The sequence below is a fragment of the Dipodomys spectabilis genome, unplaced genomic scaffold (genome assembly GCF_019054845.1).
Source record: "Dipodomys spectabilis isolate Male_0828 unplaced genomic scaffold, ASM1905484v1 ptg000140l, whole genome shotgun sequence".
NCBI classification, from domain to species: domain Eukaryota; kingdom Metazoa; phylum Chordata; class Mammalia; order Rodentia; family Heteromyidae; genus Dipodomys; species Dipodomys spectabilis.
The window spans coordinates 20,697,265-20,722,447 of record NW_024870817.1 but is presented as its reverse complement, the minus strand read 5'-3'; the positions used below and the strand labels follow the sequence as shown (position 1 = coordinate 20,722,447).

The 25,183-nt window shown below is 35.8% G+C and overlaps 1 protein-coding gene across 2 annotated transcripts in view; it reads right to left on the bottom strand.

The window, feature by feature from the left end:
- Positions 1-25,183, bottom strand: part of Ssbp2 (single stranded DNA binding protein 2) — a 242,450-nt gene that overhangs the window by 80,722 nt on the left and 136,545 nt on the right. Inside the window, exon 5 of one of the 2 annotated variants that reach the window (XM_042690758.1) lies at positions 1,362-1,451. The exons of the other annotated variant lie outside the window; for it this stretch is intronic. Within the exon in view, the coding sequence (XP_042546692.1) occupies positions 1,362-1,451 (90 nt within the window). The remainder of the gene's footprint in view (positions 1-1,361; positions 1,452-25,183) is intronic. 2 annotated transcript variants of the gene reach the window in all.

Here is a 25,183-nt window from a genome sequence, read left to right as displayed (position 1 = left end):
CAGAATGTATGCCTTGATGAATACTCTGAAATATTCTAGACTACCTGGGTAATAACATAGAGCAGCTAAGTAAATAAGAATGTTTTAAAAGACCAAAGTTGGTACCAGGTCTAATTAAAGCCTTTTAACTGAATTCAACTTTGTAAGATTAGTTACAATTTTATTTCTCCATTTTCACATTTTAAGTACAATATAATGATGGTATGGGTGGACTAACAAATTATCACAACTTTGAAATATAAAAGCTGAAGGGAAAAATTAGCTTATAAGTACCTAACTTATTAATAATATAGCATATTATATTAATTCCTATAAAATGCCTCCCAACTCTATTCTTAATTCCTAAATTCTTAATTTTCATAAAATTCTTAATTTCTCTGTGTAAAAATACATTTTCTTTAGCCTGGGACTGGTGGCTCACATCTGTAATCCTAGCTACTCAGAGGACTGAGTTCTGCTGACTGTGGTTTGAGATCAGCCTGGGCAGTAAAGTCAGTGAGACTCTTATTTCCAATAAAACTACTCCAAAAAAGCTGGAAGTGGCACTGTGGATCAAGTGATAGAATACTAGCCTTGAGCAAAAAAAGCTAAGGGACAACACCAAGGCTCTAAGTTCAAGTACCAGCACCAGCAAAAAATAAAATAAAATAAATAAATACATTTCTTATTAAGTATAAAAATAAATTTCAGAATCTGTTGGTTTGAGTTAGAATACTATCAGATTTAATATGTGGATTCTGACAAATTAAAAATTATTGTAATTTAAATTACAATTCTAAATTAGCATTGCTAAAACATTATTAAGATCCTAAGAAACTAAAAATATATTTGAAAATCAGATCTTTAAATGTTATGTAATGGTATGAATAAAAATTCAGCTTAAAAGCCATAGGGATAATTCTCAAAAGTACTTTGAGATAGCCTATAATGACTTAGCTGTTTATTGAAAGTACAGCCAATTCTTGGTTACTTTTGGTCTGTAGAGATATGGATAGCTTGGAGAGTTAAAAAAACAACAACAATAAAAACATCAACAAAAAAATTAAAAATCTACATCTCTTCCCAGAATGTTATTTTTAGCTTCTCCCACAAAGTATTTACCACAGTTAACTTAGTGGACTAATTTGCATTCAACTTCTTCACTTTCTTAATTGAACAATGAGATGGCTTAATTAATCAACAACAAATAAAACAGAAAGGAAGGGCAGTAAAGTAGATAACAGTCTGAACAATCAAGAGTTGGCTGTATGGTATTATATCTATATTGAAAATTAAAACAGCCTCATCCTCTTTCATTATCTTTAAATAAAATCAAACAGGAGTTCCTATGCCTTAACATTCCTAGTCAAGTCTCTGAGTACCTGAAAGAACCCTGGTGGTACAGGACCTACTGGCATGCCATCTCCTGGGGGAATGTTTCCTAGCACTGGACTGGGAGCTGCTGCAGCACTCTGCAAAGAATAAAGGAGAAACAAACCTAGATCATTACAGAGAAGGCACAAAACCAAAAACTAATGATAATAGAGTGTAAGAAGGGCTGTTTTTTTCATTCTTGGGAACAAATGCCAACACTTTTTTCCAGTCTAGAAGTAAAGTAAGGTATAACAGTTGGGTGGTGAATGACTAAGTTTAGTTGGTTATAACAGGCTTCTTTAAATTTAGTGAAGTCAAGGAACTTTTAAAGATATTTAAATAATACATTAAATGCCATTAGTAATAGGACAAAAGTTTAAGTACGTGACTTATTTTAGGGCTGGGAAGGTGGTTCCGTGGTATAGAGCGCTTGCCTTGCATGCATGAGGCCCTGGGTTCAATTCCTCAGCACCACATAAGCAAGAAAAAAAAAGCCGAAAGTGGCGCTGTGGCTCAAGTGGTAGAGTGCTAGCCTTGAGCTGAAGAGCTGAGGGACAGCGCCCAGGCCCAGAGTTCAAGCCCACGACCGGACCCCCCACCCCCCCCAAAAAAGTGAATTATTTTAAGGCATAGGTATCTGAAATGGTAACCTCATTAACAAATAGGTGAATATGTAGGTAAAAAGTTTAAAGATGGTGGTCGTAGAAAAAAAACTCATTTATTTTTTAGGTTACATTTTTTAATGTCATAAACAAGTACAGTAATTTCTGAGTATAAATGGCAAGAAACTTTGCCATAACTAGTAGTCCAAATAAAACTGTATGGGGGTAAGGATGAAAATTTAAATAGGACACTGAAGAAAGAAATTAAATGTGGAACGATTTGTCTCATAAAATCAGATTAAAAAATTCAAAGTCCACATAACTTACAAACTGTTTCATGAAATCTTGTTATTTCATGAAATATGGATATGAAAAACTGTGGAGTAGCCTTTTTGTAATTATTAATTTAATTCTAACACACAACACTTATATATACAATTGTTCTACAAGGTAAGATTTCTTCTCTCAGCCTGGTTGCACATATTACAAATACAAAAAAAAACAGTCCAGAAGGGACCAGATGGGAATGTAAATTACTATAGCCATTATGGAAAAAAATATGTAAACCCTTCAAAAAATTTAAAAAAGAATGGCTGTACAATTCAACAATCTCTACTGGGTATATGTATTCAAAGTAACAGAAATTAGTATGTAGAGACATCTACCTCACCATTTTTTATTGAGGTACTATCCACAATAGTGAGATGTGTAGTCAACCTTTGTTTATCAATAGATAAATGAATTAAAAATGTTCCACATATACTCAATGGAATATTACTCAGATATAAAAAGATGAAAGTCTGTTATTTGTGACAACATGGATGAGCCTAGAAACCAAATTAAAGTAAAATAAGCCAGGCAGAGACAAACAAGTACCATTTGACTCAAGTGTAGAATCTAAAAAAGTTGATCTCACAGAACTTGAGAGTAAAAGGAAAAGCAGAAAGTAAAAGATGGAAAAAAGGTTGGTCCACAAGGACAGCAGCACAGAAACGGAAAGAATAAGTTTGGGTGTTATATTAACCGTAGAGTAACTACTGCTGACAAGAATGTATTTTGTCTGTTTCCACCTCCTCTCCTCTTCTTCTAACCCTTTCCCATTGAGCCCACCCCACCACTTTAGAGTATCAGCTTCCTGGTGTTTTATTTTGCTGAACTTTGATTCTAAGGAATTACACTATCTGAGATATGCCTTGAATCTACTGTATTTCAGTTAATATATTTGTATACACTTACATATCACCCAATGTATTTACTTAGGAGTTTGTAAGTTAAATCTAGCTCACATACATAAGGGAAAACCTGCATTCTTTGTCTCTCTGAGCCAAACTTAACAAATTTTTCCAAGTCTTTCCAATTCTTTACAAAAGATACAATGTCATTCTTTCTAATGGATGTGTAAAATTCCATTGTGTACACATTTTCTGGATCCATTCATCCACTGAGGATCATCTGAGCTGAGTCTATAACTGGGTTCTAGTGAAAAATGCCATAATAAACATGGTTGTGCTAGTTTACTGTATGCTGGTTTGTAATCTTTTGAATAAATCCAGAGATAGAATTGCTGAATCATAGTGTAGTTCTATATTTAATTTTTTTTGAGGAACCTCCACAATGCTTTCCAGCGTGGTTGAACAAGTTTACATTCCCATCAAGTGTATTAGGGTTTCCTTCTGACCACAATCTCACCAGTATCTGTTAATGTATATCCTAAAAAATTAAGTAGAGTGAGGGAAAGGGTGGATAGGGGAGGAATGGATGTGAATGCTGAAAGGGATGACACAGATCAAGATATATTGTATTCAGAACCTGCTTTGTTAAATGGCAACTGCTTTACACAACTATCTAAAGGTAATAAAAATAAAAAGGAATGTATTTTGTATAATACCAAAAGATGATTTTGAATGTTTTACCAATAAAGGACCAGAAATATGCCCCAAGACAAACCAGTTGTAATATAATAGCTCTTGCATGAAAGAAAGCCAAAATAAGTCCTATATTTAGCATACCTGCTGTACTAGCCTCACTGTATATTAACCCTGTACTAATATTCCACTAAAAGACGTAAAATCCCAGTTTATCACAGTACATATTTCCTAGTATACAAATTGACAAAGGATGTATCTCTAGTGTTTGGCACTTGTTAGCAATTAAGGCTAATGATTTTAGCATTTTCTGAGAAAGCCTAGAAATGTTGCTTAGATGAAAATGCCAAAATTTTAACTTCGTATGAGGTGTATATTTTAAATGGAAAATAGTATTTCTTACATATTAATTATAAGTTAGTCTTATTTAGCAGATAAAATTTAACATATAAAGATAGTAGCAAAGAAGTAAGTAAAACTCTCAGTTAAATACTGTGTTAAGTGCTATATTATAGTGTTTCATTCCAATCTATATTAGCCAATATTCTAGTAAGTGGAGACAGAAAATGATAAAAATGAACAAATAATAAAGTGTGTTTATTCATAATCCAAAAATAAAAAGAGCAGGGAAGATAATTCACAGTAAAGAAGAGTTACAATTTTGAACCAAAAACAAGCAAATGGAAGAGGTAATGGTGGCTACTGGTTTAAATGTGCCTTTTACACTGTTGTTTAGGGTCCTCATCCAACATTTGAAAATGGACTACATTTTTACAGTTTATATTTATTCTCTCACATGGAAAGATAATTCTGGAATGATTCCACCTTTTTAATATTTTGGGTATAATAATACAGTTGCCTTGAAAGTCCGGAGTTTGATAGCTAGATGATTTCTAAAATATGGCATGATGAATTAGTTATCTGGTGTAACAGTAATTTTTAGCCATTGCTCTAAAGTGAAGTGAACAAAATCCTGGCAATTATCCACCACACAGTATGTAGCCCACTTAGTTATGGCTCAAACTTTACTTTGGAGATTAATTAACAACAGATTATCCCTCCCCTTCTTGTATTAGGTGGACTCAGCTTAGATCACCAATTGGTACTCAAAGTGGTATAGGTGAGATTAGAATCTATTTGGTACACCATACTGATCATTAATAAATGCTGTTCTTATAGCCAGCATAAAGGTACACTTCCTGGCGCTTCTACATTAGCAAATGGTACATGTCTCAAACTGCCTAACTTAATAATTTATTCACAGTAACTAAATGACTAGTACATGCAATGAAACTGTAAACTAAGCAAGAATTAAGCTTTTAGGATTAAGGTTTTATATAAAAAGAAAAGTTCCATTTTTTCTGTTTAATTGGTGGAATTTCATAGACTTGTCTCTAGTTTATTTCCAACACACAAGACAAATGTATTTATGATATAAGGATCCACAGAAAGTTGTTGTTGGACCAAACTCATAAAGTATGTATTATTCTGTGGTGTGGTAACCAAATGACAACAGAAAAGCAAGCAGTTTAATTATATTAAGAACTACTACAAAGCATTAGTTTCACTGGGTTTACATGAATTCTCATTAGTGTACCATGGAAAATCCTTTATTATGCAATATTTATAATTATTTAGGGTTGACTTTTATTTTACTGTCTTTTGAAACAATAGCTACAAACAAGGCGTTAAGATATTTCTTGTAACAAAACGGAATGTGTAAGATCTTCAGTGCTAATGCAAATATCATTTAAAAATGTTTTGTCTACTCTACTGCATTACTTTGTGTGCTTTTTTGTTTGCTTCTGCTTGTACCCTGTTCTGGGGCTTAAACTTTGAGCCTATGTGCTGTTTCTGAGCTTTTTTTGCTTCATGTTAGCACTCTACCATTTGAGCTCCACTTCTGGCTTCTTTAGTGCTTAATTGGGTATAAGAATCTCATGGGCTTTCTTGCCCAGGCTGGTTTTGAACCACACACCTCAGATCTTAGCCTCCTGAGAAGATAGGATTATAGGCATGATTCATTGGCTCCCAGCTATTGTATGCTTTTAGTATGTTAGTACAGTCCAACATACATTCTTGGAATTCTTTGTTTTGTCATATATATTAGAAAAATTGAAGTTTTAAAGGAATAGGCATAAAATAAAACTGTATAAAAAACAAATTATCACATATTTCTGACAAGACATAATTAGTTAACATTTATCAAGATTCTATACATTTAATAACTAGGAGTTTGATTTACTAAAAATGTTAGAGAAATGGTTGCTTCATTATACAGGAGAGACTAAAGGAAGAAATCTATTTGGTACAAAAATATCATAACGAAAGCTTTTACTTTGTATAACTAATGTAAAAACAAAATAAAATAAAAAATGAAATGTGTATTTGATGGAGTAAGAAAACTATTCTTTAGCATGTAGAAAAATCATGAAGTAATACTGTCTAAAATAATGGTTGGATTATGAGAAGTTCCTAAAGGAGTTAAAGGGAGGGGTGAGAAGAAAGAGGTTGGAAAGGGGACTATTGATTTTTATTGTTAAGACATCTGTACTATTTTTTAAGCTGGTAAGATTTCACAATGTGTTGCCTCAAAAATGCAGGTATTAGCTGGGGCGCTGATGGCTCATGCTTGTAATCCTAGCTACTCAGGAGGCTGAGATCTGAGGATCGTGGTTCAAAGCCAGCCCACTCAGGAAAATGCCTGAGACACTTATCTCCAATTAACCACCAGAAAACCAGAAGAGGCGCTGTGGCTCAAGTGGTAGAGTGCTAGCCCTGAGCTGAAAAGCTGAGGGACAGCGCCAAGGCCCAGAGTTCAAGCCCCATGACTGACCAAAAAAAAAAAAATATATATATATATATATATATATATATATTGCAGGTGTTAATAAAAGAACTAGTGCCGTGGGCTGGGAAGGTAGCTCAGTGATAGAGCGCTTGCCTTGCATGCATGAGGCCCTGGGTTCGATTCCTCAACATCACATAAGCAAAAAGAAAAAAAGCCGGAAGTGGCACTGTGGCTCAAGTGGTAGAGCGCTAGCCTTGAGCTGAAGAGCTGAGGGACAGTGCCAAGGCCCAAGAGTTCAGGCCCCACCACGGGACACCGCCCCCCCCCCCAAAAAAAAGAGCTAGTGCTCTTAAGAGATGATTGGGCCATGATTGGTCCTCTGTTGTGAACAGGGCTATGTATTCTTATAAAATTGATTTGATAGAAGGACATCTCTTTGCTGTTGTGTCTTCTCCACATGAGGACACCGAAAGATAATCTTCACTAAAACTCAGATGATAGTGCCTTGATCTCACTCTTTGCAGCATCTGGGAAGAGTTAAAAATGTTCCGCTCTTTACAAATTATCCAGTGTTAGGTATCTGCTATAGCAATACAAATCCCATAGCTACATATATGTGTATATGTGCACATATATACATGTGTATATGTAATGTGTATATACATATATGTATATGTAATATGTATACACACATGTAATATACAGACACATGTGTATTTCTGAGAAACATTAAAAATTGGAAGTGATTCTGGGCAGCTTGTTATGATAATTATGATGCAAAACATACTTAAAATTTTTGATTTGTGGCTGAAGATATTGTTTGGCATCTTTCTATGCTGAGTTCTGTAGAAACAATTTTCAAAGAAATGAAGAAAATAGGAAAAGCAGGAACAGGATAGGAACAATTTCCTATTCACAAAGAACAGAAGACAATGCTGTTGCCTTTTCATCCTTGATTTATATTGCTTGGAGTTTTATTGGGGGAGGAGGGGGACATAATGTGAGTAGACATATGTTATCTTTTATTAAACCAGGATTATATGTTTGAGATAAACTATGCTTGATCATCATGGGTGATCTTTTTAATAGAAATTGAATCATATTTGTTGATATATGTAGGATATTTACATCTATGTTCTACTTTGATATTTTATCTATATTTTAATTCTAAAATATTATTTGCTGCTTTGTATTTGTCAAATTTAAATATCAGGATTAATTTGCCTTTTCAACATGAATTGGCATCAAACTGTTTTTTTAAATGTTCTGAAGAAGTTCATACAATATGGTCTACTCATATGGTGGAAATTCAATGATTTAATCATTGAAAGTTAAAATATGCAGTAACAAAACTGAATACACAAAGACAATTTTTGGAAAAAATTATGGTCAGTATTCTTTTTATATTCTCTACATCTATTTTCTTCATTTAAGGTTTTCAGAACACTTCATTTCATTGCAATATTTAATCTTACCCATTTCCATTTTCACAGACTTAGAAAAAAAGGTTGTAGCTGTGACACACACATCTAAGAGACCCCAAAAATATGTTTCTGTAATTCCTGGTAAAAGGACTATAGTCAGGCAGATGGCATCCCATCTATATGTGTTTCCTACTCTCCTTGATCTCATGAAGTATCAAATTCTTAGTATAGAAACAGAGATGAGATATATGCTATTTCTAGGTCTTGGTTTTAAGTTTATAATGACAATGAATAGGATAAGGAAGAAATCAGGAGAATAATTTCACTTACAATTGCCTTTAAAGGAAATTATTAGGTATAAAGTTAACCACAGAGGTAGAAGACCTCTATAATGGAAATCAATGGCAAGAAAAAAAATATTTTTGTCGGTCGTAGGGAAATCAATAAAATTTTAAATAAAATAGAAAAAAATTAGAGACTCAAATTTAAAATTTTTTTACTAATTCTAGATGTAAAATGATATGGTGTGTTTTATCCAAAGTTCAGATGGAATAAATTCATTATTCTGTAAAAAAGTTGACGAAAGAAATCTAAGAAGACATGAAAAGGTAGAAAAGACTTCTCGTGCTTATGGATTTACACAATTTTCATCATGAAAATAGCTATACTGCTGAGAGTAATCTATAGATTTCATGTAATTCTCATCAAAGTCCCAATGTCATTCTTTGTAGAGAGAGAAAAAAAATCAACTTTAAAATTCTTAGCTGGGGGCTGGTGGCTCATGCCTATAATCCTAGCTACTCAGGAGGCTGAGATCTGAGGATCAAGGTCCACAGTCACCCCAGGCAGAAAAGACCATGTGACTCTTATCTCCAATTAACCAACAAAAAGCCAGAAGTGAAGCCACAGCTCAAGTGGTAGAGCACTAGCCTTGAATAAAGTATCTCACAGATAGTTCCCAGACCCTGAGTTCAAACCCTACCAAAACAAAAAACAAAACAAAAAAGAACATATGGAAGCATAAAGACCCCAAACAGCAAAAGTAAATCTTAAACAAAAAATGAATAAACTAACAGTAATAATGGAGGTATCACATATCGAACTTCAAATTATACTACAGAGTAATAGTAACAAAAATCAGCATGGTACTGGGACTGCATCATTATCTTTCCCATGAATTGATAGAAGTTTACTTTTTCTGTTTTATTAATATAGTTACTTTTAATACATAAAGTATTTCCAATCTTCTGAATTTAAAATTTATTATTCTTTCAAACTTGTTAAATTAGTAACTAACACTTTTTTCTTTTTATTACAACGTAGTATACATACACAATAAAGTTTTTTAAAGAACAAAATTAGTCATCTCCAAGAAAATAGCTGTAACTGAAAATCATCACATCATATAAAATAAGCCAGATATAGAAAGGCGAGTATCACATGAAAGTAGAAGAGCGACTATTTGGGAAGAGAAAAGGGATCAGTATGATCTCTGTGATCAGATATGATCACAGCACACCATAAACATGTATGAAAATGTCACCATGAAACCCATTAAAATATATAAAACAAAAATGTGAATTCTGGTAGCTCACACTTATAATCCTACCTATAAGAAAGGCTGAAATCAGAAGGATCACAGTTTAAAGTCATCCTGGGAAGAATAATCCAAGAGATTATCTCTTCAATTAACCAGCAAAAGACTGAGCTGGAGGCATGACTCAGTGGTAGAGTACCAGATGTGAACAAAAAGACCAAGCAAGTGTGATGCCCTGAGTTAAAACGTTTCAGAAAAAAAAAAAGTGTATCCACACAAACACACACACACCCCAGAAACAAAAAGAACCCAGTTCAATAAAATAAGATAGGAAACATGTTTTTTTAGTGTACACTATGACAATAGATTTTTTTTTTACTTTAGAAAGTGGTTGTAAACAACCTGGACATCACATTATTCTGTGGTATTTGTTTACACACTAGTTTGTCTTTAGCATCACATAGTTAATTGCCTTAGGTCACCCTGCTCAGTCACTCAGTTTGGAAAACCAGCATTTATGAGCACTGTGCTGCTTTTTTTTTTAATCTTTGTGTTGCTTTGGAGTTTTTTGGTCAGTCTTTAAATCGGAAACATATTTTACGTGTTGCTTTCACAAAATGCTAAATATCCACATTTAACCCTGTAGGCTTCCAAAAGAACAAGAGACCCAGAAATAGCACTGAGAACAAAATCAAATAAACAAGAACAAAACATCAGTGAAGACGTAGCCCATGAAAACATATAAAGTGCCATAGTGTTGGTGATCTAAACATTGTAGCTGCTATTTGTAAGACATCAGACAAAACCCGAGGGAGAGGGTAGGGCTTTAATTAGGTGGCAATATCTACAATTACTTTCTTATATAAAAGCAGAGGAAGCATGACAGACACCAGAAGAAGCTGTTCTTAGTAAAATAAAAATACCTATGTATAGGAGAAATGCGAAAGGACCCTGAAAAACAGCAATGATTTCATTTAAAGGAGAAAAGTAGTTCAGGAGGCAGCCTCTGAGCGAGTTGTTAATTTTCTGAGCTGCAGCTGCTGCATTGTATAGAAACCAGGCTCCTTGCATGCTGTAGTTTAATAGCAAAAGGCAGATTATATTTGTTTCAAGAAACACAAGGGATTCACTTTTAAACACACACACACACACACACAACAAAACAATTTCTGGGTGATATATCTACCTACATACCAGTACCCCAAATACAACGTGTCTCATTATGCCGGGGTTGTTCTAAGATGCTTACAATCATCCTACTCACACAAAATTTAAACTTACTCAGCAAAAGAATTATTATGAGTTATTAGGAAAAAATAAACAGCATTATGAAACTTGTTTAAAGTGAAATAAAAAGCTATTTGTGACATATTTTGGGGGAATTCATTATACATCCAGCTCTTGGAAGCTCATTGATGGTCTTTATGTCCATGCCCTAAACCCTAGAACCTATGAATGTACTGGCTCTAGAAGCCAAGAGTAGCCTATGGCTGATTTATATAACTATGAGAAACTGAGCTATAACAACTACCTAAATAAGCTTGAAAGAATATTATTCCCAAAGTATCTCCATAGGAGCCCAACAGGCCTCTATCCTGATTTCACCCTTGTGAAACTGGAACCCAAGAAAGGAGGTGCACTCAACTGAGATTTCAAACGTATAGAACTGTGAGATGATAATTTAGATGGTTTTAGCTGCTACATTTGTGGTAATTTGTTACTGGAGTATTTGGAAATGAATACACCTGTATCTCTAATGATGATTTCATTTTGAAAAATATTTTTCAAAGGATACCTACGTACTAAGGAATTCTATAGATCCTTAGAGTTATTTGTACTTGGCCTGGCGTACAGTATGTATTTGCTAATTTTATTATTTTTATTTAATTTCCTGTCCTGGTTAAATAAGCAAATAAAAATAAGTCTCAGGTTTGTCAAAGTATACTTTTGTGTTTCTTTGGTCTTATTTTGTGGTTCTTTGGTCACTTATTTAAGTGACTTTGAATCATGCTTTATGTGAATGAATTTTTTCCTTTCCAGCGCTAACAGTGGAAATGCTCAGAAAGGGGGAGAATAACAGATATAGCATCTCTTCTTCAGGAACACTTGCCAGCCAGCCTCTTAACTGCCTTCTTGTCATCTACAAAGGACTGGCCCCTGAACTGTTAATGAAAGTAACAGCAATTCTATCTAGACTCTAACTAGGCTAGTTTGTAGGACAGGAGAAAATATAAACACAATTGCATAGTTTGGGACTGCCAAAATGGCTGATATTTCTATTTTACCTTACACTCTGAGTCAAAGTGAATAGAATTCAGTCTAGTTCTTTTATCAAAAGATGGTCAACTTCTTATTTCAATTTACTTGATCCTCTGCCTCAATTTGTACCAACTAATAGCCAAACATCTCATAGACCAGAGCTAATATGGCATGAGAGTTCTTTCCTTATGGTAATTCAATGAAATAAGTTTGAGATTAGACTTCCATCTCCACAGCTCAGTCTTCACCAACTACATAAGGCATTCCTTGATGTTGGTAGTTCACCTACCTAGATCTCTACCTATTATTTCTTGCGTTGGCTGCCCTGGTACATAGATCTTTTCCTGCCTGTAGGAAATTTCCAATACTCTTATAATATCCTAATGATGACACTTGCACATGTCTTCCTATGGCCTATTACCAGCCTATAAGTTCCTCAAGGTAGCCCTACTTTCTTCAATTTAACTCTCTTTCAACTGCTTACTCATCAGCTTGCAAGGGACCCTCCACAGAATCCCAGGCAGCACCCCAGCACTTCTATTTAACAAGTTCTTTTAAATATCTTTGTTACATAGCACACTACCGTCATAGATAGCGTGACTTAAATTTTTGTGTCAGTGTTGTATCTTTCTCATAGAAAGTTAATCATTATACACTTATCATAGAAAGTTAATCATTATACACTTATCTTTTAAAAGTATCATGCCTCAATAAAATGTTTATGTAAATGTCTCAGTTGGGTGTGGTGGCACACACCTGTAATTCTAGCACTCTAAAAGCTGGGTAGGAAAGTTAGATACTCAAGGCCAGCCTGACATACATATCTTATCTCAAAAAACAAGAAATAAAACAATTTATTTCCCCTTTTTAAAATATTTTAATGCATAAATATTAACATCATAGGAAGAAATTTAAAGTGAACAACTGCTATTTTTTTCTCTTAACAACATTATCATGAATCTGAAATATGATCAACTAATAAATTGAGAAAAGTTCTTAAATTATACCTAGAACTAATCATTAAATATGCTTAAATAAAAATTTCAATAGGTTTTAATATATAAATTAAAAATTATTTTACTATATCGCAATATTTATGATGAGTTGCATCAATGAATAATGTTTACAGCTTCATTTAATTCAACTTATTTAGAGCATTCCATATTCCATGAAAGTTGTTATTACAGATAAAGAAGAGAACATGAAAATAGCAGGAACAGAAATATTATCACTTAGCTTTAATATGGTTTAAATCCTAATATTTATAGTAACTATAAAAATTTAATCATACTAAAATGTGAAATCCAGCTAAAAACTGGTTTCCCTATTAAAACAGAGCAGAGGTTTAAAAAAACATCCTGCTAGTGATGTGCCTTCAAAAACAAAAGCAAACTCTTGTAGGACAAAGCTTGAGGCACACTTAGCAAAAAGAATCCACATTTTTTTTGGGGGGGGGGGTCCGGCCATGGGGCCTGAACGCTGGGCCTGGGCACTGTCCCTCAGCTCTTCAGCTCAAGGCTAGCGCTCTACCACTTGAGCCACAGCGCCACTTCTGGCTTTTTTCTTTTTGCTTATGTGGTGCTGAGGAATTGAACCCAGTGCCTCATGCATACAAGGCAAGTGCTCTATCACTGAGCCACTTTCCCAGCCCTAGAATCCACTGTTTTAAAAAAATAGTCTCTACTACTATGCCCTATAGGAGTCACTGATGTTCAGACATGAAATTTGATGAGTTGAGTGCCAGAAGCTCATGCCAGTATCCTTATGTACACACACACACACACACACACACACACACACACACACACACACACACACACACACACACACACACACACACACACACACACACACACACACACACACACACACACACACACACACACACCCCCAAACTTGTAAGATAGAAAGTCATCATACAAAGGTAGCTAATTGGGGGCTGGGAAGGTGGCTCAGTGGTAGAGTGCTTGCCTTGCATGCATGAGGCCTGGGTTCGATTCCTCAGCACCACATAAGCAAAAAGAAAAAACCCAGAAGTGGCACTGTGGCTCAAGTGGTAGAGCGCCAGCCTTGAGGTGAAGAGCACCCAGGCCCAGAGTTCAGGCCCCACAACCGGACCCCCCCAAAAAAGTAGTTAATTGTTCAAAAAATAAGGAGCTAATGTACAAATACATCTGCCAGGTACAATGGGGCACACCTGCAATCTTAGCTACTTTGGAAGCAGCGACTGAAAAAATTATGGTTTGAGGTCAGCCCAGGCAAAAAGTTTGTGAGATTCCATTTCAACGAATAAAAGCTGGGCATGGTGCCATGTGCCTGTCATCTCAGCTTCATGAGAAATATAAATCAGAGGATCTCTCAATCCAGGCCAGCCTGGGCATAAATACAAGATCATACCCCAAAAATAACTAAAGAAAAAGGACTGGGGGTATGATAGCGTATCTGTCTGGTAAGTGCAAGGTCCTGAATTCAAACCTAAGATACACACACACACACACACACACACACATGCGCACATGCATGCATGCACACACACATATGTATGTTGTGTGTATACATATATATCTATATATAAAACCCCATCTATTTTGATGATGGTTTATTTCTGGCTAAAATAAATGTTGTGACATTTATACAATTTATAAGTATATGAAATCTTAAAGTAGCCTATACTACTTCATATTAAGTACATTATCACAGTTCTTGGAGACAAATCAACAGAAGTTAATTTAACTGATGGTTCACTAGTTTCTAAATTGTCTTAAATAGTTTTAAATAACACTAAAGTGGAATACATTATATAACCTCCACATTAACATTCACTCTGATCAACATGAATCAATGATACATACTGTTAAACACAAAAAGTTGACTGATTTGTTTCATTTGAATATTAATCTGATCACTGCAAGATGACCATATAATTTATTGTAATCTGATCACTGCAAGATGGCCATATAATTTATTTGTAACATCAAGTTCATACAGTGGCAGCCAATCACATTTAGCCATTAAGTAAATATGGTTTCAAATACCATTTTAAAAATAAAGCTAATAAATAATCATTCCTTTCACTGTGAAATCACTCATCAGTGATTGTTCAAATAGATCAAATTAGATATTTAAAACAAATAAAATTTGAGACCAAAAGAAACAGATACAAAAATAGTCTCTTCACAATAAAAGGAGTATTTTATAAGCAAGTTATTGAACTCTGAGCTTTTTGCTCAAGGCTCACACTCTACCACTTGGAGCCACAGCTCCACTTTCAGTTTTTGAGTGGTTAATTGGAGAGAAGAGTTTCATGGGAATTTTTCTGTCTGGGTTGGCTTTGAACCACTATCTTCAGATCTCAGATTTCTGAGTCGCTATGATTACAGGCATGTATAATAATCTTTAATGTATTTAAATACTACAAAATATATAGCAGAATTGACAAAATAATAAAAAATTAATTAATAATCACAGTGAACAATGAAGAGAATTAGATTTGTTATTCTAATTAACAACATTGATTTAATGGAAACTTACAAAGTCCTGTTTTCACACACAGAAAATACCTATTCTTTCAAGTAGAACTTTTCTGTAAATATTTACCATGCCAAGGAGGGGAAGGACTCTATAAATATTCACACAGTGAGACCAAATAAGGAAATTTTTAGGAAAGGCTAACATGATCATTTATTGAAGTTTATCAAAATGAACTCCACGAAATGGAAACAAGGTTTGTTGATATTTTGCTTTTTTCCCCCTTCTTTGTTGATGTTTTTGATTTCTGTACCTTTTGCCTTGCATGTAAGTTTATCTGTTTGGGAAGGATAAGGGGGAGCACAGAAATTGTGGGACAAAGGGTGAACAAATGCAGCCGTGATACTCTCTAGACACTATGTTGAAAATGAACTATATGCTGGGCTCTGGTGGCTCTCGTCTGTAATCCTAGCTACTCACTCAGGAGGTTGAAATCTGAGGAATGCGGTTCCAATCCAGCTCAAGCAGCCCAAGACTCTTATCTCCAATAAACTACTCAGAAAAAGCTGGCAGCGGCGCTGTGGCTCAAGTGGTACAGCACTAACCTTGAGCACAGAAAGGCTCAAAGACAGAGCACAGGTCCTGTGTTAAAGCCATAGGACCAGAAACAAAAATGTGGAGGAGGGATGTCAGGAAGAAAAAACGGAGAAAAGGAGGGAAGAGGTGACACTGTTAAAAAAAAATGTACTTATTACCTGACTTACATAACTATAATCTCTCTGTACATCTCCTTTACAATAAAAAATAAAAGATAGATGCTGTATAATTGAGTATATTAATATAGAGTGATAAAATGTATAGTTGTGAGGCAAATCCATGCATGTGTATCCTAACTCCTTTAACTTCAATGAAATGAAAAGTAAGTATCTCAGAACAAAATAAACCCTATCCATCCATGTGTATCCTAACTCCTTTAACTTCAATGAAATGAAAAGTAAGTATCTCAGAACAAAATAAACCCTATCCTGGTTGGAGGAGAAGTTATCATAAATGGTAGTGATTTGTCTCAGTTAAAAAAAATATAATTTGCACACTTGTGAGAAATATGGGGATTTATGCCTAAGCAAAAGCACTGTCACTATTTTGCACACATTAGTACCTTTACGGAGTTCACATAAGTTGGAGCAGGCTCAGCCCTCTCCCAAATATCCAGTTGACCAATAGAAAACAACTTATTATAAGAGCTGTTGGCATTCACAATAAGGAGAAAATAACCAAATGGAAGACAGTCTTGGCAAGGCTAAATCAGCTTTTTTAAGGTTCACATTAGCATAACTACATGCATGCATGCATACAAAGAAAGCACTGATTTTGAAAGTAAGTAGATAGAAAATTATACCCTCCATGACCATCAAGAGGAAAAGGTTGTATAACATGCCGTAAAACTACTGATGGAAATTCTTCAATACCAAGATATTTATGACTCAATGAGTGACAGAAGTATTCTATATCTCTATGCATCATCAATAACACGGTGAACATGATTATTTCTCTGACAGTAAAAAGAAAAAGAAAAAAGAAAAAGAAGGGACTACGCAAAACTGACAGCAGCAGTATCAATATGGAAAATAGCCCAGGCTGGGTGGTAGAAGTTATGGTACAGAAAAGCAAAAGCAAGACAAAGGCAAAAGAGAAATGACCAAGTCAAGTTTCAGACAATATAGTTTCAAAAAACTGGACAAATACAGATCTGTGTGACATGGATCCATTATTAATGTCTATAATGTCATTTATAGAATTAACAAGGATATGAAAAATGTAGAAACTAATAGCAATTATTCTGTGCAGCTGTAAGAGGATGCAATGGGTTAAGTTAGATAAAGCAATCAGAATAGTATAGCATAAAGTATAGGATTAATAAATTTAAGTTATTACTATTAGCACTATTTATATCAAGTTCAAGTTTATATATAATGAGATGAGTTTTGGAATCCAGTCAAAAATATACATTAACACATGGGTGAAAGGACATGATAGATAAATACCTTTGATATTTCTGATATTCTTGCCCCAGTACTACTGTCACAAGCAAGATTTTTTCATCTTTCATATAGATTAGATTGCTTGAACAGCCTTGTTTGTCTTTCCTCTATTTATTTTCCCATAAGTTTATACTTTTAGCTGCCAATAGTTGGTTTACTCTTTTCTTTTCTCCCCGTCCCACCCCTACTCCCCAAGTTATGGGGCTTGAACTCTGAGCCTGGGCGCTGACCCTCAGCTCTTCAGCTCAAGGCTAGCACTCTACTACTTGAGCCACAGGAACACTTTCAGTTTTCTGGTGGTTTACTGGAGGGAGATAAGAATCTCACAGACTTTTCTGCCCAGGCTGCCTTTGAGTAGTCAGGATTACAGGGGTGAACCACAGGCACCTGGCAACTTTTTGTTTTTTTTTCAAAATGGTCCTGAAGATTGAACTCAAGAGACTGGGCACTGCTCCCCAGCTTTTTTGCTCAAGGCTAGCACTCTTATCACTTGAGCCACAGCTCCATTTCTGGCTTTTTGGTAGTTAAGTGGAGATAAGAGTAACACTTTTCTGATGAGCTGGATTTGAACTGTGATCCTCACATCTTAGCCTCCTGAGTATCTAGGATTACAAGGCATCAGATACCAGTGATCTGAAATAGGTAACATTTTACAAGCACAAATGTAGTAATATCATTTCAAGTGGAACCTAAAGAAAAATCTCCCACTTCTTATAGGAGGAAGTGAACACTAGTCTAAATAGTGAAGTGTATACCTTACTATAATATCTTGTATTTTTCTTTATCTCAAGTCATTGAAGTTCTCAGTTGAAGGAACTTTGACTTATTAAATGATGAATCTGTACCTACATGCATGGTAGGTGTTAAAAATGTTCCTATTGAATGGGAGGGCTATCCATGTCGAACTTCAAACTCTACTACAGAGCTATAATAACAAAGACAGCATGGTACTGGCACAAAAACAGACCCAAAGACCAATGGAACAGAATAGAAGATCCAGAAATAAATCCACAGGCCTACAGCGAGCTGATATTCGATAAAGGAGCCAAAGACATACAATGGAAGAAACACAGCCTCTTCAACCACTAGTGCTGGGAAAAGTGGGCGGCCACATGCAGAAAACTAAAAGTGGACCTCAGCCTATCACCATGCACCAACCTCAACTCAAAATGGATTAAAGACCTTAACATTAAACCTGAATCTCTGAAACTACTGCATGACAGAGTAGGAGAGACACTTGAACTAATAGACACAGAAAAGAACTTCCTGAACAGAGTCCCAGGGTCACAACAAGTTGGAGACTCGACAAATGGGACTACCTTAAAATAAAAAGCTTCTGCACAGCTAAATCTATCTCAACCATGCTAGAAAGACAACCAACTAATTGGGAAAAAATATTTACCAGCAATATATCAGACAAGGGGTTAATATCCTGTATATACAGGGAACTCAAGATAACAAACAAATTACTAAATGGGCAAGGGAACTAAAGAGGGACTTCTCAAATGAAGAAATAAAAATGGCAAAGAAACACATGAGGAAATGTTCATCATCCCTGGTGGTGAAGGAAATGCAAATAAAGACAACCCTGAGATACCACCGTACCCCAGTCAGAATGTCCCACATCCACAAATTAGCCAATGACAAATGCTGGAGGGGATGTGGAGAAAGAAGAACCCTATTACACTGATGGTGGGAATGTACACTTATACAACCACTTTGGAAAGCAGTCTGGAGGGTCCTTGGAAAGCTAAAGATTGACCTCCCTTACCACCCAGTCATACCACTTCTAGGCATCTACCCTGAACAACAGGAACCAATACACAGGACATGTGCACCTCCATGTTTATTGCAGCACTGTTCATTATAGCTAGGATATGGAAACAACCTAGATGCCCCACCACAGATGAATGGATCCAAAAATTGTGGTATCTATACACAATGGAATATTATGCAGCCATTAGAAATGACAAAATAATGGCATTTGCAGGGAAATGGATGGAGCTAGAAGGAATCATGTTGAGCGAGGTAAGCCAAGAGCAAAGAGACAAACGGTACATGGTCTCCCTGATAAGTAGATGCTAATTCCAAAATGTTAGGTGATACGACAAAACTAACAGGACTTAAGAAACAAAGAACTCCCACTCATCTGGTCGAACCACTACTAAATATCCCCATGCTGCTGATTACATGTATGGTGTATATGTGTACACCGTTATATGTTATAGACTGTGATAGACAATTTGCTCCAGGAAAGTTAGAATGAAATTGTGACTTTAAATGAGCATCATTATTCCACAATACTGTGAAATTTGGGAAATTATGTAATCACAATCAAAAAAAAAAAAAAAAAAAGAACCTGGGGAAGGTAGGGAGGGAAGGGATGGTAGGGGGAAAACAATGGAGGGGGTAACAATGCTCAATAGGAAGTGTACTCATTACCTTACTCATGTAACTGTAACCCTCTGTATAGTATCTTTACAATAAAAAAATTAAACAAAAAAATGTTCCTATTGAAAGCTATAAAAACATATACTTTCATAACTGTGCAGGATGAAAGAAACACATCAGAAATTACTTAAGGTTGAAGCAGTGCATTTATTATTTATTAAGATGGTTTCGGGGGCTAGGAAGGTGGCTCAGTGGTAGAGCGCTTGCCTTGCATGCATGAGGCCCTGGGTTCGATTCCTCAGTACCACATAAGCAAAAAAGAAAAAAGCCGGAAGTGGCGCTATGGCTCAAGTGGTAGAGCGCTAGCCTTGAGCTGAAGAGCTGAGGGACAGTGCCAGGCCCAGAGTTCAGGCCCCATGACTGTACCCAAAGAAGAAAAAAAAAGATGGTTTCAGTTTTCTCTGTCAAGAATATATAAATTTATCAGTTGTAATGGAGAAAAAAATGACATCGAGAGTATTTGGAAGGAAGACTAATTTAAAACCAACTCCATGGAAAGAAAATTATCAATTAATTAATGAATGAAGAGTACTGTATTATGTTTATATTGAAAATGTAAAAACTGTATGATGACTCTATGTATAGTGCACTACTATAAAAAGGATTAATTTTTACTTAAAAACCATTACCTTCAAGCTATAACTTTGTTGGTTTAAAATTCTAGTAATTTGATTAAGCAGTGTACATATATGCAGTCCATACCAGGTACAATTTTCTAAGTCTGAATATTTTCTCCAATGAAAATTATATTTAAAATCTAAATCAATCACTAATAAAAACTTAACAAAATTTATGCCCAACAGTAGAAACAAAATGGAATATTAAAAAACTAAAAGTTAAAGAATTTTTAAAATGACAAAAACAATAATAATAAGCCACATTCTAATGGCTCATGCCTGAAATCCTAGCTATGGAGAAGTTTGAGATCTAGAAAGGGAGACTCCATTCTCAATTAACTAGCAAAATGTTGGATTAGATGGTAGAGTGTAGCTATGAGAAAAATTGCTGAATGCGAGCATGAGATCCTAAGTTCAATCCTCAGTAATTCCCCGCTGCATAAAAATTAAAAAGAGGATGAAAGTATTAAATGAGATAATCAAAAAATAAACTACAAAGATTTAGAATTCAAATAAAATTTATAAACATAAACACTGTAATTAAAGGCATAGATTTGGAGGTAATAAAACAAGAAGCAATCCATGCTGTTCTGAGAAGCATAGCTTTACAAAAAAATACAAACTCAAAGTAAAAGCAAAAAGCAAAAAAAAACATAGACCAGCAGTTATCATAAGAAAGCCAGAGGGCCTTTGTAAGTACCAGATAAATATGGGACAAATAACAAAGAAAGGAAGTTTTATAATAATAAAATAGTTAACAGATAAAAATAAGAAAACAGCAGGGCTCTGGTGGCTCATGCCTGTAATCCTAGCTACTCAGGAGGCTGAGATCTGAAGATTTCGGTTCAAAGCCAGCCCAGGCAGGAAAGTCCATGAGACTCTTATCTCCAATAAACCACCAGAAAACTGGAAGTGGCGCTGTGGCTCAAGTGGTAGAGAGCTAGCCTTGAGCTGAAGAGCTGAGGGACAGCGCCCAGGCCCAGAGTTCAAGCCCCACAACAGAAGGGAAAGGGGAAAGAAAGAAAGGGGAAAGGGGAAAGGGGAAAGGGGAAAGGAAAGGAAAGAGAAGAAAACAGTCTGAAATAGTAACCTACAAAGTATTAGGGAAAAGATAAAACAAACCAAGTGGAAAATTAAGGAAACATGTCACCATGAGGTGTCTAGTATATGGTGTATGTCTGTAATTCTAGCTACAGAGTGGGAATCAGGAGGATCATGATTTAAAGCTTGCCTAGACCAAAGTATAAACCTCTATCTAAAAACAAAAACTAAGGTAAAAAGGGGTAGTGTGTGGTTCCAGTAGTAGAACTCTTGCCTAGCACGCAACAAGCTCTCAGTTCAATTCACCCACTCAAATTATATTGAACACAATAATGGAAATATAGTAGAATGTATCAGATGGAGCTAAAACACTGCTACAAGGATAATGCCATGAAATCTTACAAAGTAAAGGATAATTCTAAGAAAACCAATGACCACTGGCTATGGTGGCTCATACCTACCATCACAAATACAAAACTGAGATTGGGACAATCATGATTCAAGGCCAGCATAGGCAGAAAGTTAATGAGACTACATTTTAACAATTAAGCTAAGTATGGTGGTGTGCATCTGTGATAACAGCTTCAAGGGAGGAATATGGTCCAAGCTCAAGTACAGCGAAAAGTGAAACATTATCTAAAAATGACATGGGAAGCATAAATAGCAAGGTATGCTCAACTGGCAAAGCACTTACCAAGCAAATACAGTACAAGTAGTCCCTGAGTTCAAACTCAAGGTCCACATTTAAAAAAAAAAAGGAAAAGAAAAATCAATGGTCAGTAGGATGTGATGGCACAGGCTTATAATCCCAGCACTGGGAAGGTGGAAGTAGGGGTAAAGCAACATCAAGGCCCGTCTGGACTATATAACTCTTCTCAATAAAATTAAAAAGGCAAATGACAAAAAAATTCTATGATAAAAAGCTACAAAAAGATAACAAATTAACAAGGGGGATGAGGAATAGGAACGAGAGTAAGAGAGAATGTGTGGGGGTATGTGCATGACAATGAATATTAATATAACTAAAAGGCACACTCATTGAGCAGTCACTAAAACTGATAAACCAGACTGAAGAAAACGAAGGAGAGAAGATATTAATTAATTTTATCAAAGAAGAATCAGAGGTTATCAACATTTACCTTCCTGAAATGAGAAGAAAATGTTATGAGTAACTTTATGCCAGTGTGGTAACATGAACGAAATACACAAATATCTTTTTTTAATTTAATTTTATTTTTTTATTGTGAAAATACTGTACAGAGAGGTTACAATTACATGGGCAAGATAATGAGTACATTTCTTATCAAGCATTGTAGCCTCCTCCTTTGTTTCCCCTTCCCATCCCATCCCCCCTCACCCCCCAAATCCTCCCCCCACAACCAAAGTTGCTAAGTTCGTTTTCGACATACAACTAAAGGTTGTTTTCTTTTTTTTTTTTTTTTTGGGGGGGGGTCCGGTCGTGGGGCCTGAACTCTGGCCCTGGGTGCTGTCCCTCAGCTCTTCAGCTCAAGGCTAGAGCTCTACCACTTGAGCCACAGCGCCACTCCTGGCTTTTTTCTTTTTGCTTATGTGGTGCTGAGGAATCGAACCCAGGGCCTCAGGCATGCAAGGCAAGCGCTCTACCACTGAGCCACCTTCCCAGCCCTGAAATACACAAATATCTTGAGAGAGAAAAATAATGACCAAATTTAGTCACTATTGAAAGATATAGAATATCTCTACATTTAATAAATTATTAAGATTCTGGAGGGGATGTGGCCAAAAGGGAACTCTACTGCATTGTTGGTGGGAGCGTAAACTTGTTCAACTACTCCGCAAAGCAGTATCAAGGTTCCTCAAAAGATTAAACATAGAGCTCCACTATGACCCAGCAATCCCACTTAGGCATTTACCCAAGGCCATACTAAAGCTAATAGCACAACTATGTTTATCGGAGCATTATTCACCATAGTTAAGATATGGAACCAACCCAGATTCCCCTCAGTAGATGAATGGATCAAGAAAATGTGATACACACACACACACACACACACACAATGGAATTCCCATCCTTCCATCAGAAAGAATGACACCAACCCCATTTGTTAGGAAATGAAAAGATTTGGAAAAAAATTATATTAAGTGAAGTAAGCCAGACCCAAAGAAACATAGGTCCCATGGTTTCCCTTATCTGCAATAACTAGTATATGTCTAGGACAAACAGAAGAGGTCAAAAGCTATGTACATATAACCATATAACCTGATGCTAAGTGAAATGAACCCCAAGATAGGGACACAAGAGATTTTATCTTCCTTGTTGTTCTTTTTAATGTACTTATAATGTACTATGTGATTTTTTTTTCTTTCTTTGTGTTCTTTCCCGGTTGTCACTGTATTTGATTCCAGTGTCCTGCATCTTGTATATACATTTTTTAATTTGGGGAGGGAAAGGGAAATAACAAAATGCTGAAATAAGAATACAGGATGACCCATTGTAACAATGAGATGTACTGGACAGTATGTTGAAAACGAACTTAACAACTTTGCCGGGTGGGGGGAAGGGAGGAGTTGGGGATGGTAGGGGAAAAACAAACGTGGGGGGAACAATGCTGGATAGGAAATGTACTCATGACCTTGCTCATGGAACTGTAACCCCTCTGTACAGCATCTTTACAATAAAAATATATTAATAAAATAAAGTAAATTATTATAAAAAGATTTTCACCAACAAAACTTTAGACCCATATAATAACTCACAACTCATTTAATGAGTTCCGAATTTTTATGGTAGTAAAGCCAGGGGTGAAAGTGATAGAGATATAATGTATTCATAAACTGTTTGTTGAATGGTAACTCCCTCATAAACTATTTAAAGATAATAAAAGTATTTTTAATTGCACAAGAGAAAACATACATCATTATCTATCATAAATTTGACACAAATATTTGATATAGCATCAGTTAAATTAGAACCCAACAGGCGCAGTTGGCCATGTAAGGAACTTGAAAGTTACCATTCTACCCTAACAAAAAGTAAAAAGCTAGGTGAGCTGAAAAAAAAAATCAATGATTCATCTTACATCTGTAAGAGGGGTCAGGTCACTGGACAAACCACTGCCCCCAAACTGGAGAGAAACAGGTAGACCAGAAAATCACAAGTCATCAACATAAAGCAACAACAATGAAAAAAGCCACTCGCAAAACCATTCAGTTGAACCAGTCCAAGGGTAGAAAAACCTCCAATATTACTGACAAATTTCTGAAGGTTAAGGTGGGCAAGATGGAGTCAAAGATTCCAGGAAAGCCCAGTCATAGGTATTTCTCAACTATGTGAGTTTTGTCTCTGGAAACTTGGCTGGGTTCTTACAGAAGTCTGATTGCTTCTGGAAGGAGGAATGGGGAAAGAACCATTTTGAACTATGGTTCCCTTCTTAACAAAGTGTATCATCAATTCATCAATCTATTTAACCAGAATATAATCTGCTAGGCGCGCGCGCGCGCGCGCGCGCGCGCGCGCGCGCGCGCGTGTGTGTGTGTGTGTGTGTGTGTGTGTGTGTGTGTGTGTGCCCAGTTAACTGAGGTAAGAGAAATATTTTTTATCCAGACCACCCAAACTAGCCTGTCCACATAAAGGGTGGTGGTGAGAGGAACTAAGAAGCTTCTTGGAGTTCAGTCCAAAGACATAGGCTCACTACAAGAATGAAATGTAGGGGCTGGGAAGATGATTCAGTTGTAGAGCGCTTGCCTTGCATGC